Genomic DNA, 19,491 nt, shown 5'->3' with positions numbered 1-19,491 from the left:
AAACTCCATTTTATACATCATACAACCTGACAAAATCTGCAGAAGTATCCTCTAATTTTTAACAATGTTCAACTCAATCCTGCACCATCTTTAAACATACTTGGATATCATTCTTGCAGGATTTATCTTGGAAATAAATTACCTGTCTTGTAAAATCTTCTTCCAAGAGATTAGGTGTGCTAAGCTGACTCTGTGCCTTCTTTATCCCAACACAGTTGTTGACTTTATACACGGGCTTTATTCGCCCCTGTGTACAGTACAACTGTGATGTGTGGGGAGGCTCCACACACGGCTCATCTCAATAGGGCGGAATCAAAAGCTTTTCGTGTTATTTACTCCTCTTACTGGTTTCCTTTAACCTCTGTCACTTTGCCACACAGTTGCATCTTTATCTCTTTTCTGTCACTACTTCAATGGTCATTGTTCCTCAGAACTGTCTGCTTGCATCCATCCACCACTACGGTGGGCACGTAGCACCCATCTAGCAAAAAACTCTCATCCCTTTTCTGTCCAGCTCTCTAATGCAGGAATTAACCATTACTCTCAGTCCTTCATATATGCAGCAGGTCAGCTCTGGAACTGTCTCCCTCTGTCTGTATTTCCTACTGCCTATGATCTCCAGCCATCTTGAAATGAATGGATCTTGAATTTGGCTCTCTGTTATCCTTTTTTTTTTTTTTTTTTTTTTTTTTTTAGAGGGAACAATCTTGCATGCCCCTGGCCTTTGCTTCCACCTTTCTTTAAAAAAAAAAAAAAAAAAAAAAAAAAAAAAAGTAAGCTTACATCATTGTTTGTGTGTGTTGTGTGTGTTGGTCATTTCAGGCCTCCAGCTTGGCAGCATCAGTGCGCATACTGCTAGAGGCAGCCATAAGCAACCTAACTGAAGCACATATGACGCCAGGTGGCAGCGGTGACCAGGATACTCACTATTTTCTGGATTTTACCACTGCTGTGCTGGGGGCTCCTCCTTACCACTACAACGCCTACACCACCAAGATACAGGCAGAGTACAGTCACCTTACCACCAGTGCATATACTACTCTCAGGCTAAAGGTGTGTGTTATCTCAAAAATATTTCATCCGTATCTCTTGTCTGCCATTTGATTGTGCTGCCATTGCCTCAGGTACAGTATTATGAAATGAGCTTGTTCTCTGCTAGCCTCTGCACACACAGTGTGAAACTATCAAGAAAGCAATCATTATTATGATTTATTTTTTCTGTATGATGTAATCATTCAGTTAGTCCATTGGTCAATTGTAGTTGTGGTATAGCCTCACAGTCCACACTTAGTAGATGTGCATCAGAGGGAACTGTCCAATTCTACCAGAGCAGATTACAGGTCCAGCACACTTGAGATGTAGTGCTGCCTTAGTTATGGAAATGCTGAACAGTGTGACATTGTGTATTATGATACATGGTTCAGTGTTACATTGTGTAATTACGTTGCCTGTAGTGCTATGCAGTCTTTGTTTATGTAAAATTAGAGATCAGTTGTGTCCACAGTGTATGGCAGTCTGGCTTGAGCCGTCCTATTTCACTTTTCCATTCGTGTTTGTGAGTTGTGAGTGGGTGGGGGGTTTGTTTAGAGTAAGGAATAGGAGGCCAGTCTGTTAAATGCTGCATTAAATATGGATATAATCTTTATAATTGCTTGCTTATTTTGAAAGTGGAATCTGTTGTAGATGCTCAAGTAGCTTAATGAAGTAATAGAGAGGGATTGTGGAAGGTTTTGCATATGTATGGTGTGAATGGAAAGCTGCTGAACTTTGTTAAGTTTTTAAGTGAAGCCAATACAGTAAAACCTCGACAAGTCGACCCTGCAGAGGGCAGAATTTCTGGTAAGCTGAACTCTGACTGAGGTGTGACCTAGTGTTTATTCAAAGGGTTACATTTTAGTTTCATATGTTCCAAGTACTACATTTTAGTTTATTATATTCCACGTGTTACATTTTAGTTTAAATGATTGTAAAGTGAAGTACCGTAAATAAGTGCAGAACTTTACGTAATTAACCAGCTGTTGCCCCTCCACTGATGCAACCTCCTATCCTAGCCTAGCCTATGACATGCACCAAAATTGTTTTTATCATTTTTATTGCATTATAAGTGCTTCTTTAGTTTTATGTTAATAAATAAGTAATCACCTAATTTGTGATTATTTGGGGGGTAATATACAGTAGTTTTTTTTTTTTTTTTTTTTTTTTCTGGTTAGTTGGTAGAGCTCACCATCCACTCACTTGATGTAGTGCTGCTCTGGGTGTCTGCCCATTCCTCTCTTCGTTCCCTCCTCTTCTTTCTTTCCTTCATTCTTGCCTCCTCCTTCTGCCTTCTGTGGGTGACTTTACACTCCCTTTTTTGTCTTTCATTCCTTCACTCTTTCCTCTTCCTTCTGCCTTTGGGTGACTGTACACAGACTAACAAGCCAAATGGTTTCCTGTACACCAGGAAGCCATTTACTATGCTGATGGTAACCATATTACCAAATTATGGTGCCTGCTGGTTTAGTGTGTAATTAAGGCTCCAGTTGGATTGAGCCTGTGTAGGTTTATATCCAAGGGATGGTTGGGTTTATTGCTCATATAATGCCACTCAGGGATGAGTGAGGCTGGTCACTCTCATCTTAACTGTCAGGACCAACATGCCTAGCCTTGGGCTCCTACGCTCCTCATGGGGTGGCATACGAGTGGCTATTTTCTCAGACTACATGACCCCCCCCTCCACCCCACCCCATCCCTGCGTGACATGCCCATCTTGACGGTAGAAGCTCAAGGGGCAGGTGCTCAAGAGGAATCTACAGTAAGATCTCGCCAATAACGACTTTGACAATAACGTTTTCGGCAGTAATGGTGAGTTGGAATAGATACCCAGTTTCTTTACTAACTTTGGATTCACTTGAGTGACGGTTATTTCACGAATGCCAGCTTGTTATACTGCAGATATGTCCATAAAAAGATGAGGAATGAAACAGACAGACAAGAAGAGATGAAGGAAATTGCCAAAAATGTGAACAGTAGTGAGGAGGAGGATCCTCCCCCCACCACCTCCCCTGACTCTCCCGCTGCCATCCCTTTCACCTCCGCAGCCCCACCTGACTCACCAGCTGCCTCCTCCTCCACCTCCACAGTCCCACCTGACTCACCTGCTTCACCTGGCATAGCTTCAACCCCAACCATAATGACTGTTGCTGCATTCTGGAAAAAATATAATATTCGACAGGCCATAAATTTCTTCGTCAAAGCCTGGAATAATACAACACTGGTAACCATTAAACACGCGTGGTGAGGTGGGTAATTAAGGTTCTCCAGTCAGATTGAGCCTGGGCAGGTTTATATCTAAAGGGATGGTTGATGTTAATTGTTCATGTAATGCCACTCACGGATGAGTGAGGCTAGTCACTCTCATCTTACATGTCAGGACCAATTTGCCTAGCCCCAGGTTCCTATGCCCCTCATGGGGCAACACAAGATTTTTTTTTTTTTTTTTAATAACAGAACAGATGAAGGAAAAACAAATGAATAAAAAAAAAAAAAAATAATCCATACACCAGATTACTCGCATCCTCCGTTCATAAAATATCTTTAACAGCCTGTGGAGTCACATGGAGAGACAGGGTGACGAATGAGGATATAAAGGAACGTTGTGGTATGGATGTGGATGTGATAGGAAGCGTTATGAGGAACACACTGAGGTGGTTTGGCCATGTGGAGAGGATGGAGGGTGAAAGACTGACGAAGAGAGTGTATGTGAGTGAGGTGGAGGGGGGAAGAGGGAGGGGGAGGCCGAGGATGAGATGGAGGGATGGGGTGGAGAGGTATATGAGAGAGGGGGGTGTGAGTTGGGAGCAGGGCAGTGAGATGGCAGAGGACAGGGCGACTTGGAGGCGATTTGTTTGTGGCCACCCCAAACGGGATTGAGGCGTCTGGCAATAGATAGATAGATAGAACAGTTAGACTTGAACAGCTGTAAGTTGAAGTTTGAGGCAAAACAACTCCAGGGAAGTGAGTTCCAGAGAGATGCAGTTCAGGGAATAAAAGAATTCTGATAGGCAGAAGTTCTGCAATATGGCTGAGTGACATTCCAGTCATGAGTGCTACCAGATGCCCGTGTAGCACGAGAGAAGGCATGGAGAGGTAGCACAATGGACGCAGCTTTGTCTGAGCATTTGCCATAAAAATATCTGTAAAATAATGCAAGGGAGGCAACATTCCTTCTTACTTGTAGGGGAGGTAGTTTATTTGTAACGGCAGGGTTATTAATAATTCCAACAGCTTTGTTCTCAATTTTGCCTAGTTGTTTTAATGCAACCTCTCCACATCCATTCCACAAGGGTGAGCAGTATTCAAGCTGAGAGCGCACATGACTCTTGTAGATTATTGCTAACTGCTTATCATTGAAGAAGTTACGGACTCTGGACAATAATCCAAGTTTCTTTGAGGCGGTTTTAGCAAGTGATCTGACATGAGAGATCCAGCTGAGGGCATTGTTGAGACACCGAGAATTTCGGTACTTTTGGAGATGGGAATATTAGTAGTACTGAAGGTAATATATGAATCTGGCAATATCTGCCTATTAGTAAATTGCATATATTTGGTTTTACTAGCATTAAATGAGACAAGGTAGTTTTGTCCCCATTCATTGATTGTAGATAAGTCTTGTTTTATGGAGATGGCTGTACTGAGTTGAGAGTTAGAGATATTAGACTTTGTAAATGGGTGTTTGAGAGTGAATGAACTGTGAAGTGTTGAGTCATCTGCATATGAATGGATGGCAAAGAGATCATTAATATGAACCAGGAACAGGGTTGGCGCCAGAACTGATCCCTGTGGCATGTTGGTGTTAACTGAGTGGAAGGTGGAATATACATTACCTACTTTTACACAGGAATGGCTGGTGGACTGATGTTTGGATATTAATGCGTAGTAAAGAAGTCTATGGACACTAAAGTCATTGAAGGTGTGCTTATATATATATATATATATATATATATATATATATATATATATATACATACATACAGTGAGTCCGTGAAATACAAAAACTCGAATTCGAATTTCTGAATTTCTGATGGTACAAAAGCGATGAATGTAGGACAAATTCCACAATATGAAAGTATCTGTCTCGGTGGTACGAAAAGCGATACAAGAGGAAATACAAAAAATTCAAAATGGGCGCACTGCACAGCATCGCGCTCGCTTTCGGCGAGAAAACAAACTAACCCCTCTCTGGTAAACACATTTTCATGCGCTTCCCAATTGAGTCACGTCCGTCCTCTCCTCTCAGCTTCGCTGTATGTTACGGCAGTTTTTCGCAGTTCTTCCTGTTTTCGTACTTTCGCCATGCCTCCCAAGCACCCTGCATCATCTTCAGCATCTGGGGAGCCAGCTGCCAAGAAGAAACAACACTGTACTCTGACTCTGGAGAGGAAATTGGAAATTATTGGGGTCCCACCATGTGACTTAGCACCATATCAACGACACGAATCTCCAGCCGCTGCACAGGTCTATATTTAACTGTACAGTGTACTGATACTACAGTAATTAGTTGTATGTTTTATTTTTTAATGTCTGTACAATAGTATAGTACTGTATACATGTACTGCATAGTTCTAAATAGGAGGGCTAAAGTTTAAGTGGGGGGTCCAATGGGATCCTGGAATGCATCCCCCCCTTTATATGTATATTTCAATGGGGAAAATCGTTCCAATATATGAAATTTCGGATTACGAAAGGCTTTTTTGGTCCCTATCACTTTCATATTTCAAGGACTCACTGTATACTGTATATATATATATATATATATATATATATATATATATATACACAGTATGTGTGTATATATATATATATATATATATATATAGATAGATAGATAGATAGATAGATATATAGATACATAGATAGATAGAGATAGATAGATTCATTCATCATTCAATCGTACATTGCCCCATGAGGAGTGTAGGAGCCCGGGGCTAGGCAGTTGGTCCTGACATTTAAGATGAGAGTGACCAGCCTCACTCATCCCTGAGTGGCATTACATGAGCAATAAACCCCAACCACCCCTTGGATATAAACCTTCATCGGCTCAATCCGACTGGAGCGCAATAATTACCCACTAAACCACCAGGTGCCAAAATTTGGCTATGTTGTCACCACCCAGCGTAGTAAATGGTTTCCTGGTGTACAGAAAATCATTTGGCTTGTCACTCAGTGTAGAGTCACCCACAAGCAGGAGGAGGAGGAGGAGGAAAGAATGAAGGAAAGAAAGACAGAAGATGGAGTGTAAAGTCACCCGTAGGTAGAAGGAGGAGGGAAGAATGAAGGAAAGAAAGACAGAAGAGTATGGAAGGATGGAGGAGAGGAATGTATGTACGTATATATAATATATATATATATATATATATATATATATGTGTGTGTGTGTGTAAATTCATACATAGAGCAGCTGCAAATTGACTTAGGACTTCCCCCACAAGGTATTAAAAAACACAGAAATCATAGTATATCACAATGTTTGTTCATAAAATGCCATTCATTAATATGAAATCATGTTTCCCTTGTTTTTCAGGACCAGTAGGATGCATTTTTGCATGGAATCACTTAGATCTCTAAAGTAGTCTAAGGACATTTCTTAGCACCAAACATTTGTCAGTTCAGTCTTGAGGTTGTCCAGACTGGGTGTCTTCTTGTCTGCCATGATTTTCTTCATCTTTGCCCAGCAGTATTCTGTTGGATTTAGATCCGGACTGTTGCCAGGCCAGTCGAGGACCTCAGTCTGATTATCCTGAAGCCATTTTGTCACCTTTCTTGACTTGTGACATGGAGCTGAATCGTGCATGAAAAAGTCGCACCCATGAATAGCAAAAAAGGTTAACAAATGAATGTACCAGCCACCATTCATCATCAAGTTCTTAGGAAGAAAGTAGAGGCCTCCCCTTCCCATTTCGCCTGAGAAGCACCCCTGTACTAATTACTGATTGTGGGTGCTTAACAGTTAGCACCGTGTAAGCAAGGTCATATTGACTATGGGAGGCAGGGCAACAAACCTTGGCAGAACGCGCCTGGAACACTTGAAATGTGCATTCATCGGAAAACATGACTTTTCTCCACTTGTCTGATGTCCAGTGTGCATACTTCTTGGCAAACTGAATGCACTGCTTCCTCATGCGGTCATTGAGAAGCAGTTCCTTGGCTGCGGTGCGGCTTGGCAAACCCAGCTCCTTCCGCATGCGGTGTTGGGTAGTTCGAATTGAGACATCATGTAACAGCTGGGGATGAATTCTCTTCAATTCTGCTGCTGTCAGTCGAGGATTCTTGATTACTTCTCTCTTCAGAAGGGTATCTGTACCTCTGGAAGTCGTCTTCTTCTTTCCACCGCCATGCTTGTGCATTGGTGGGAGGCCGAGCACTGCAGCAAGAATCTTCATGATGGTCAACTTTGCGTGTCCAGTACGTTCACAAATCGTGTTGATGGGGACATGATCCTGCCTCCATGCAATAATACGGACCCTTTCATCCCTTCAGCAGTACTTTCAAGGCATAACAACTCGACTCTAGGAAAATAACAGGGCAAATGGTAATGCATACGAAAAAAGAGGGAGATGCAAGCTCGGAGCGACGGGAACTCATATTCCCACTGTAGCTTCTGAGTGTTTTGCCAACACCAGTGGAGTTGCCAGTTACTTCTTGCCCAAAATATTCACTTGGTAGAGGTGGAAACACAAAGCAAAGACAGACAATTCTCCCACAGCAATTTTGTGTGTGTTGGTCTTAAGTCATTTTGTGGTGGGTATATATATATATATATATATATATATATATATATTTATACAGTAATCCCTGTAATTTCAGGACGCCCACTTTCCAGGCACCCCACTTACCGGACATTGGGGGCTTGGACCTTCGGAACCCAAAAATGGCCTAAATAAGAAAAAAATCCAAAGAAAAATCCAAATTTTTTCCCACCCGTAATTTGAAATTGCCGCGCGGCACTGAACAGCTGGTTTATACCATGGTCCCTTCACCCCTTTATTCCTCCCCCCTCCCCTGTCAGGGTTTCCACTTGGAATTTTTCATTACCAAATTTGGGCCAGTTTGGTAATGAAAAATTCGTTTGGTAATGAATCAGAATACACTCAACCCCTGCTATCGCGCCTAATTGGTCACAGGAAACGTGCGTGATAGCTGAATGCTGATAACTGAACTGAACAGTCAATGGGAAAACTTCTAATTGGTTTTTCGGTGGCTCATTTTTCTAACTTTTAACCACTTTATGCCTATGATTTCCTGCCAATCTCTCCTCTAACATGAAATAAAGCATTATTATATTAATAATAACAGTATAATGAATAAATAAACAACATAAAAGGCCATCAAACTTTTATAAGGAATACGGCTTGGGTGGTTTGATGGGTTCCAAGGCTTGGGAGTGGCTTAGTTGCCGCCAGATCTCTTTGGCTGTCTCCATTTCTTTAGTGTCCACAGCTAAAGGGGGTATCATATGGTACCTTATATCAGAAATGGCTGAGGAATACTTAAGTGGAACAAAACTTGGACGCTATCACACACGTTCCTTACACTGTCGTCAGAGCCCCGTCTCAGTTGTAAACACATGATTACTTTATCGACATCACAGTTTTTTCGGCATAAGAAATATTAACTCTTTATAAGGGTTTCAAAACGATTGATATTTATTCTAAAATACAATATTAATAAGTATTCAGTGTTAGGCTAAATTTCAATGCTGTAGTACGATATATTCTTTCGAGCCGAATGGGTTTTGGTCACTGTTTTGCCTGTCGTGTCCTCGACAGGAATCCGTTCAGATGCATTCCAAATGCCCGTGCTATAATCGGGAATTTTACCACGTTACTGTTCCGATTAACCATCGTATCCTCTGCAAACCTCGTATGAAGTGCCGTGTGAATAAGTTTCATATAGCCTGTCATTAAACTCGACACGTGATAGCGGTCTTGGGGTGCGTGATAGCATGTATGGTTGTGCATTTGATGTGTGCGTGATAGCAGATAAGCGTGATAGCTGAACGCGTGATAGCAGGGGGTTGAGTGTAATGCATTACCAAACGGATTTTTCACATGTATGAGGATACACAGGATGGAGATGGTGGATTGTCTGCTGTCTCTGATTAATGTGCTAGCCAACATAGCGTGAAAACAATCAACATGCTGTTAATTATGAGAAGAGTGATTACATGTATTTCCACTTGTATATATAATTAGTGAAGAATAAATGCTAGCTTTACGAATTTGGTAATGAAAAATTAAATTTGGTAATGAAAATTGAGGAGTTTGGTAATGTGGCTGTTGCGATCTGGCAACTCTGTTACCCCACCAACAACACTCAACAGTTACTGCTTAACTTCGATCGCAAGTAGATGCTTATTGCAGTGGAAGCCATACGTGTTCATTTTTTTGTGAATAAACTGCAATACCTCGCCACTAGACCACATGGGAAATTACTGTGTTGTGCAGTGTTAAGAAATTAGAATTTAGAGTGCAAAGGATTAACTGTGGAGTGCAGATTGGTGGTTGAAACTGGCGGTTGAAACTGGTGTGGTGCAATTAACAATGTGCAGGTAAACAATTATAACTCACAGTGCAAAGTACTAAGTGCAGCACAACACTTGATTACTGTACGTGCTTCAAGAGCATTTTCACCACCGCCAAAACCTTAGAAAAGCCATCCACAAACGTGCTGTAAGTACCCTGGCTGAGATACAGTCACTTCTAATTCCTCATTCTTTGGTTCCTTTTCATTTATTTCATGCTTTATGTCCATTATTGGTGTGGATAGGGTCTTAAATAGGTTTAAATAGGTGCTATGCATGTCCGGTAGGGAGTTATTTAGGTGGCTTTCAAAGTTAGGCTGGGTTAGGGACCTTAAGTACTAGTCCAGCAGGCAGATGCCCACTTTCCGGACGGGACCACTTTCCGAACATGCCTTTGGTCCTATTACGTCGTGGAGGGATTACTTATATATATATATATATATATATATATATTTATATATATGTATGTTTTTTCTTTTTCATTCAGTGACAGACGCCATGTATCCCAAGGGATTAGAGTTAATTGTTTTACAGGGAGGGGCACTAATCCTCCACCAACCCCACTTGACGTAGGGATGCCAACAGCATCTGGTGTTCCCAGGCGGTCACCCATCCAAGTACTAACCAGACCCAACGTTGATATATATATATATATTTATATATTTACGAGGTGCTGCCCAAAAGTTCCAGTAATTTGAACAAAGGGATTCAACCGTTTGCAGTTTTGCCTTTTGCCGCTAGGAGGAGTCAGTAGCACCCATTGTGTGTCAGTGTGGACCTGGCTGTGTCTGTGAGCGGATGTGTTGTTGAGCTGCGCTTACTATTGTAACGTGGTGTGTAGGTGGTTTGGCGGTTTTGCAATGGCGGACCTCACGGAACAAAGAGCCTGCATCAAGTTCTGCTTTAAGATCAACAAGACAACTACAGAAACTCACCGGTTGCTTCAACAAGTCTTTGGTGACAATGCCATGTCCCAAAGCAGAACATTTTTCTGGTACAAGTAGTTCAAGGAAGAACAAACATCTTTCGAAGACGATAACTGTTCTGGACGACCGTCAATGGCAGCAACACCAGAAGAGGTCAGAAATGTTCACCAGGCTATCCTTGCAGATCGTAGACGAACTGTCCATGTTGTTTGTGATATCGTTGGACTGTCATACGGGAGCGTGGAACACATTTTGTTGGATGTGTTTGGCATGAGACGCATCACTGCAAAGTTTGTGCCAAGACAGCTGAGTGACGAGCAGAAAGCACCACGTTGCAGTTTGCATGGAGCTCAAGAATCAGGTCAGTGATGATGCCACCTTCATCTCCAAGGTCATAACTGGTGCTGAATCATGGGTTTCTGGTAATGACCCAGAGACAAAGCAGCAGTCATTGCAATGGAAGTCTCCCAATTCACCGAGGCCGAAAAAAGCACGTCAAGTTTGCAGCACTGTCAAGTCTCTGTTGATCATTTTCTTCGATATCCAAGGGATTGTTCACAAGGAATTTGTCCCACCTGGTCAGTCTGTCAGCGGAAAGTTTTAGTGTGAAGTTTTGCAGCATGTGAGGGAGAACATCCACCGCAAACGTCCAGAACAGTGGAAGAACAAGGACTGGTGTTGCATCATGACAACGCCCCCGCCCACATATCAATTGTTGTCCAGCAGTTCCTGGCTTCCACTAACATGGTAGTCATTCCCCACCCACAATATTCACCTGACCTTGCCTCCTGCGGCTTTTTCATGTTTCCCAAGCAGAAATTACAACTGAAAGGGAGTTGATTTGACTCGATTGAGGTGATCCAGACAGAAACGCAGGAGGTGCTCAAGACCATCATGCCTGAATCCTTCCAGGGATGCATGGACTCATGGAAAAAACCCTGGGACCACTGTGTACATGCCCAAGGGGACTACTTCGAAGGTGACAGTGAGAACTAGGAGGTAAGGTAACTTATTTTCCTACAGTATTTAAATTACTGGAACTTTTGGGTAGCACTTTTATATACAGTAATCCTTCTAATATCCGAACGCACAATATCCGAACATCCCCACTAACCGGACATAATCGTCCCGGGATCAAATATTCCCAAAATGGGCCAAAAACCGCAAAAAATTCGAAAAAAATCTGACTTTTTTCCCTCCCGTAATTTGAAATTCCCGCCTGGCGCCGAACAGCTGTTACACCATGGTCCCTTCACCCCTTCCTTCCTTCCTCCCCCTCCCCCCTCCCCTGTCAGGGTTGCCATTTGGTATTTTTCGTTACCAAGTGCGGGCCAATTTGGTAATGAAAAATTCGTTTGGTAATGAATCAGAATAATGCATTACCAAATGGATTTTTCACATGTATGAGGATACACAGGATGGAGATGGAGGATTGTTTGCTCTCTCTGATTAATCTGCTACCCTACATAGTTTGAAAATAATCAACATGGTGTTAATTATAAGGAGAGTGATTACATGTATTTCCACTTGTATATATAATTAGCGAAGAATAAATGCTAGCTTTACGAATTTGGTAATAAAAAGTTAAATTTGGTTATGAAAGTTGAAGAGATTGGTAATGTGCCCGTTGCGATCTGGCAACTCTGTTACCCCACCAACATCAACAGTCACAGCCTAACTCTGATCAAGAGCAGATGCTCATAGCAGTGCAAGCCACAGGTGCTTGTTTTTTGTGAATAAACAGTGAATAAACTGCAATACCTCGCCACTAGAACACACAGGAATTTACAGTGTTGTGCAGTGTTAAGAAATTAGAATTTAGAGTGCAGAGGATTAACTGTGGACTGCAAACTGGCGGTTCAAACCAGTCCAGGAGCAAGGGACTTGTAAGTACCCAGAATGTTTAATATTGTATAAACTCACCTCTAAAACCTCATTTTATGGTTGTTTTGCATTTATTTCAGTCTTTTATGTCCCTTATTGGTGTGATTTGGGTCTTAAATAGGTGCAATGCATGTCCAGAGGGAGTTGTATAGGTGTTTTTCTGAGTTAGGGTCCATAAGTACAAGTCCATAAGCTGGGGCCCAATATCCGGACAGGACCACTATCCGGACCTGCCTGTGGCTCTATTACGTCGGATATTGGAGGGATTACTGTATATATATATATATATATATATTTATATTTATACACACACACACACACACACACACACACACACACACACACACACACACACAGTGAGCGCTTGCATAACGTGCGAATATTGTCCGCAGAAGATGCTGCTTTATGAGATTTTCATGTTATAGGGCCATAAGTTTACATGTTAAAGGATTTTATGGTACCCAAGTCAGCCCCAAGTTCACCTTTTGAGGGCAGTTTTGAGGGATTTTTCCCAGGACATTTACCCCCTGGGGTAGGGGGATTTTCAAGGATACTGCCCCAGTATCCCTGCTTCTCGTACAAGGCAACTAAAAGGGTTGGCGGAGAGTTATTGCCCCTTCCCGGAAAACAACTAACTAAAAAGACGAACAAGAAGCCTCGGACAAGGACTGACCAAAAGATGACGACCAAGGACCGGACAAAGGACATAGTAATTGCAACATGGAATGTAAGAGGTGCGAATGATGAGGTGAAAGAGAGAGATTGTCCAGGTGCTTGAGGGTGTGAAAGTTGATGTATGTGAAGTAACTGAAACTAAATGGAAAGGTGAGAGTGTGAGAGAATTGGAGTATGGATGGGGTATATGTGCAGGAGTAGGTGAGAATGAGAGGCCAAAAGAAGGAGTGTGTATAGTTGTGAGTAAAAGATGGAAGAAGAACATAAGAGAGTATGGATCAGTTGGGTCAAGGATTGTGTGGGTAACATTGAAAGTTGGAATACAAATGTGGGCGATTGTGTGTGTGTATGTGCCAACGCAAGATTGTGCAAGCAGAGTGAGAGAAGAGTTCTGGACAAATGTGGAAGTGTGCATGGAAAAGTTTGGAAGGAATGAGAGAGTGTTTTTGATCGGTGATATGAATGGTAAATTAGGGAATGTGAAGGTGGATGGAATAGTTGGTGACTGGGGTGTGCCTGCTGAGATAGATGAGAATGGTAGTGTGTTAGTGGACATTTGTGCTGGGAGGGGGTTGGTGATAGACAGTACCCTCTTCAGGCATAAAATGATCCACAGGTATACATGGCGAGTGATGAGAAAGGTGGGTGGTGAACTGAATGAAAGAAAGGCATTGATTGATTATGTGTATGTGGATGAAAGGATGCAAAGATGTGTAATGGATGCAAGAGCTTATAGAGGTTGGGGGAGTGGACTTTCTGACCACTACTTGGTGGTGACCAGAATCAAGATCCAAATAAGATGGAGAAATAGAAGACGGGAAGAAGGAGTATTTGCAAGGAGAGTGGAAAGGTTACAAGAGGATGAGAAAAAGGCAGAATATATGGGAGAAGTGGAGGAACGATTGAGCAAATATGAATTGAAGCAGATGGGGGATGTGGAAGATGTGTGCAAGATATTCACACAAGAAATATGTGCAGCATGTGATGTGGTGTGTGGGATGAAGAGAAGATGGAGGGGGGTGCAAGGAACAGCATGGTGGAATGAAGAGGTGAGACAGGCTGTGGCACAAAAGAAGAATGCATACAATGAATCGATGAGAAATAAGGGCGTGGAAGAAGTTGAGAGGCGGAAGAGAGAGTTATATGTAGAGAGGAAGAGAGAAGTGAAAAGATTAGTAAGAGAGAGGAAGAAGAGAGTGGATGAGGAATTTGGAAGGAATTTGAGTGTAAAGTAGAGGGACTTTAAGAAAATGTTCTGGAAAGAGGTGAAGAGAGTAAGACAGGGTGGAAGTGAAGTTAGCTGGGGAGTGAAAGATAAAAATGGTAGATTACAAGTGGAGAAGGGAGAAAAAGTGAGCAGATGGAGAGAACACTTTAAGGAATTGTTGAACATAGCGGATGGAAGTAATGCAAGTATAAGTGGCTGGGGAATGGCTGGGAGAAGGAGGGAGGTGAGAAGACAGGAAGAAATCAGTAGGATAGAAGTTGTGGAAGCAATGAAGAAATTAAATTGGGGAAAGCCCCAGGAATTGATGGAGTGTGTGGTGAAATGCTGAAGCATGGGGGAGAGATAGTAGTAGAATGGATGTGGAAGATGTGCAGATTGGCCTGGGAGGAAGGTAGAGTCCCAGAGGATTGGAAGTCAGGTATAATTATTCCCTTGTACAAAGGAAAAGGGGAAAAAGAAGTGTGTGGTAATCATAGGGGCATTTGTCTTCTTAGTATAATAGGAAAAGTGTATGGTAGGATACTTGTTGACAGAGTTAGAGAAAGAACAGAGTAATTAGTTGGAGAAGAACAGGGAGGCTTTAGGAAGGGAAGAGGTTGTGTTAATCAGATATTCATTCTTAGATCTTTAGTGGAAAAGTTTCTAGAGAAGGGAAAGAAGTTGTATACGGCCTTCATGGATTTGGAGAAAGCCTATGACAGGGTGGATAGACTAGGATTGTGGAAAGTATTAAGAATATATGGAGTAGACGAGAAGTTGTTGAATGCAGTGAAGAGTATGTACGATGGTGCGAAGGCTGTAGTGCATGTTGATGGTGAACTGAGTGAATTTTCCTCTTTGAAGGTTGGGTTGAAACAGGGATGTGTCGTGTCTCCATGGTTGTTCAATCTGTACATGGATGGGGTAATAAAAGAGGTACAAGGTAGGGTAGTGGATGTTGGAGTGGTCCTGGTGAGATAGGGTAGTGCTTGGAAACTCCCTGTACTGTTGTTTGCAGATGATACTGTGTTGTTGAGTGAAGACGAAGGGGAGCTGCAAGGCTTGGTGGATGAGTTTGGGAGAGTGTGTAAGAAACGGAATCTAAAGGTGAATGTAGGGAAGAGTAAAGTGATGGTCTTTGAGAGAGGTGAAGTCAGTGGATGTACAGCGAGGTTGGATGGTGAGGAATTGGAAAATGTGAGTACATTTAAGTACTTAGGTAGTGTGATGAGTAAGGATGGAGGTTTGGAGGGTGAAATGCTTGAATGGGTACAGCAGGGAAGAAAGGTTGCTAGTTCCTTGAAAGCAGTGATAAGAAACAGGGAAGTGAGCATGGAAGTGAAAAGGTTACTACATGACAGTATTGTGATACCAACCCTAACTTATGGAAGTGAAGCTTGGATGCTGTTGGAAGGACACAAGAGTGAGAGCAGTGGAAATGAGTTATTTAAGAGGAGCCTGTGGAGTCACATGGAGAGACAGGCTGACAAATGAGGATATAAAGGAGCATTGTGGTGTGGATGTGGATATGATAGGAAGCGTTATGAGGAACACACTGAGGTGGTTTGGCCATGTGGAGAGGATGGAGGGTGAAAGACTGACGAAGAGAGTGTATGTGAGTGAGGTGGAGGGGGAAAGAGGGAGGGGGAGGCCGAGGATGAGGTGGAGGGATGGGGTGGAGAGGTAAATGAGAGAGGGGGGTGTGAGTTGGGAGCAGGGCAGTGAAATGGCGGGGGACAGGGCAACGCGGAGGTGATTTGTTTGTGGCCACCCCAAACGGGATTGAGGCGTCTGGCAATAGATAGATAGATAGATTTCTGTAAGGGTGTATGGTGTTACTTGCAGTGCAGGAAGGGACAAGGGAGAGACATCAGGAGAAAGGGAATGCCACAGTGAGAATGAAGTGACGGAGCAGCTTGTGAACTGCAAGACTACCAACACCTTATAGTTTATGACTAGTAAGGCCTGTTGAGATTTTAGGGCGTGTATGTTCCAGTAAGCTCCTACTCTTCTCCTCCTAGAGTCATGTAAGACAAAGACCGAAGGGAGATAGGATAATATCACTATTACCCATAATAACCCAGTTGAGTGGGACAGTTTCATACCTTTTCCCACCCCCTCCCTTTGTCTCCCACTCACGGTGTTTCACCACCTCCTTTCACCATCCTGTTCTCCCGACTTTCTCCCCTCCCCTTACTCCCTTCCCTTACCTCACCCCCTCCATTGCCCCACCTCTTCCACTCTGCCATTAAAGGTAATATTATATACTGCAAGTAACCACATGCCATCACAGAGATTCCATATTATATTATATCCTCAGGATCATTCAACTGCATGTTAATACAGTAATCCCTCTAATATCCGGACGCCCAATAACCGAACATCCCCACTAACCGAACCTTATCGTCCTGGGATCAAACATTCCCAAAATGGTCCAAAAATCCAAAAAAATTGGGGAAAAAAAATCGATTTTTTGCCGTCCGTAATTTGAACTTGCCGCGCGCGCCGCGTGAGAGCATTGTTTTGGTTCGTCATTCCTCCGACGTCCGATAGAGCGCCGCTGCATCCTCCCCACTTCCCGCCTGTCTCTCACCGCGACAAGACCTACGCTCTTCGTCATGGCTGCCCACGTGCTCGCTTTTGTGGTGGTGCCGTACTTGCTGCAAGGCCTCCTGCTGCTCTCTGCCCTACTCTTAGTGTGTGTGATGATGGCCCCGCCTCCTGAGAAAAGGAAGAGAGTGGTGTTGACTCTGGAGAAGAAACGGGAGATATTGGAGAAGGTTGATGCGGGTTGGTCTTCCTCTCGCATTCTCCGCGAGTTCAACCTGGCCCGGTCGACTTTGTTTGATATCAAGCGTTCCCGAGACAAGCTCATGCAGTACACGGCTGACTTCTCGTCGAGAAGCAAACGCAACGTGGAGAGGAAGGTTATGTTTACTCCCAAGTATGCAGAGATCGACTGCTCCACGTTGATTTGGTATCGACAGCAACGTGCAGCTGGTGTGATGGTACGTGGAACGGAGCTGAAGGCTGCTGCTGAGAAGTTTGCAAGGCTTCACGACGCCCTAGACTTCAAGGCATCCGAGGGTTGGCTCTTCGCGTTCAAGTTGCGACATGGCCTTACTAACCGTAAAGCACATGGCGAAGCATTGGACGCTTCCGAGGATGGAGTGGACGAGTTTCGGCACAAGGTGAAAGGCTTGATCGACAGGGAGGGCCTCACTCTCGGTCAAGTCTATAACGCTGACGAAACTGGCCTATTCTGTCGCTCAGTGCCAACGAACACTCTCGCCGATGAGACGGAGAAGCGTGTACCTGGCCGCAAGCTTTCTAAGGAACGGATATCTGCTGTGTGTTGTGCCAATGCTAACGGCATGCACCGGCTTAAGCCCGTTATTGTTGGCCGTGCAAAGCAGCCTCGGTGCCTTCGTGGGGTGATGGATGTCCTTCCTGTCGTATGGTACCATTCTTTGAAAGCATGGTTCACAGCTGTGATTTTCAAAGACTGGTTTCACCATCACTTCGTCAAGGAGGTCATACATTACCAGACGAAGACACTGGGAATTCCTCGCGACCAGGTAAAGGCTCTCCTTCTCCTCGACAATGCACCTGCCCCCCCGTGCGACAAGGACTTGGTTGCTGAGAATGGCCGTATTAGGTGCATGTTTCTGCCACCTAATACGACTGCTCTCATTCAACCAATGGACCAAGGAGTGATCGTGGCAACAAAGCGCCTGTACCGTCGGAAGTTCCTGGACGAGGTGATGGTGGTTCTCGAGGACGAGGACGAGCGCAGGGAAGGACGTGACACTCGAGGCAAGCGGACTTTGGAAAACCTTCGCCGCTACAACATCAAGTCTGCGCTGTACAACTGGGCTAGTGCATGGAAGGAAGTCCCTGTGAAAACTCTTGAAAATGGTTGGTCTCGTCTGCTTCTCGGAACAGATGTGGAGTACGATTTCCTAGGGTTTGACGTGGATGACTTCCATGCACGGCTATGCGCACGGCGACGATGTTGATGTGGACGATGTTCGTGAGTGGTTGGACGACGAGCGAGGGGCGATCCTGGGTATCAGACGTTGTCTGATATCGAGATCGCGTCTTCGGTTGCTGGTGTCAGTCCCGAACTTGAAGATTCCGACGACGAAGGCGATGATGATGCAGACTCCGCCCAGCAGGACACTACTCCAGCCATCCCCAAGCTGAGCGCACTCCGGGAACATCTAGAGTTCGTCCTAGACTACCTGGAACACCCGGACTGCGACAGGGAGATGGGGCCCTTGGGACTCGTGGAGGAAGTGCGTGCTTTCCGGCAGCGCATCATCAATCGCCAGAATCGTCGGTCCTTGCGTCAGTCAACGATTGACAGTTTTTTCAGGCCTGTGACCCCCGCTGTGCCAAGCCCTGGTTCCACTCCGTTGCCTCCCCAAGACAGGCCCTCATGCTCCGAGCCATAGCCCAGCACATCAGCTACAGTGGAGTCACCGCTCGACGTGAGTTTGCGGCTGTCTTCAGAGTCTTCTGTAGTCGGTACGCCATCACCACTACCCACCGATGCACCCCTTGGACGCCTGCCAGTGATACTCTCGGGCTCTGACAGTGAATAAACAGCAAGAACTTTTCCACTAGACCACACGGGAATTTTGAGTGTTGTGCAGTGAAAAAAACGGTGTGTTGTGTTAAGGTTTTCAAGTTGGGAGAAAAGACTAAGTAGAAAAGAAATTTAACGTAACTAACCTTCTTTGTTTTGGCTTTGGAAACTTAAAAAAAACTTGGGAAAAGTTAATGTGCAACACTTAAATTTAATGGAACATTATTTGGACTAAAGTGAACACTGTGAAAAGAACGGACTTCTGTGTGTTAGTGACTAAGTTCAGTGCAAGACTTCAGGAAGAGTGTAGTGCAAGTGCTTCAGGAAATCGTTCTTACTGTCAGAGTCCGAGAGGAGGCGGTTATTCATCGAGGTGGCCAGGGACTTGCTGTAAGTAGCCAAAATGTTTCATGTTGTACTATTTTCCATACTATATTTACCAGAATGTTTCATATTGTATTTTTTCCCATACTATACTTACCAGAAAGTGTCATACTGTACTTCTTTCCATACTAAACTTACCTCATGCATGTGCAGTAGGAATGTGTTTTTCAGAGTTCGGTTAGGTTCGGTTAGGTTAGGTTCGGTTAGAGTCCATAAGTACCAGAATGTTTATTAATGTATGAACATACTTCTAAACCCACAT

At 43.8% G+C, this 19,491-nt stretch overlaps 1 protein-coding gene across 1 annotated transcript in view; it reads left to right on the top strand.

Annotated features, from left to right (window-relative positions):
* Positions 1 to 19,491, top strand: part of LOC145398769 (uncharacterized) — a 46,765-nt gene that overhangs the window by 25,386 nt on the left and 1,888 nt on the right. The window contains exon 4 of the mRNA XM_080271582.1: positions 823 to 1,053. Coding sequence (XP_080127708.1) covers positions 823 to 1,053 — 231 coding nt within the window. The remainder of the gene's footprint in view (positions 1 to 822; positions 1,054 to 19,491) is intronic.

The sequence above is a fragment of the Coenobita brevimanus genome, chromosome 46 (genome assembly GCF_032717465.1).
Source record: "Coenobita brevimanus isolate Jiangsu-jjx chromosome 46, ASM3271746v2, whole genome shotgun sequence".
NCBI classification, from domain to species: domain Eukaryota; kingdom Metazoa; phylum Arthropoda; class Malacostraca; order Decapoda; family Coenobitidae; genus Coenobita; species Coenobita brevimanus.
The sequence above is the reverse complement of the archived record's forward strand: the minus strand, read 5'-3'. Positions and strand labels throughout refer to the sequence as shown.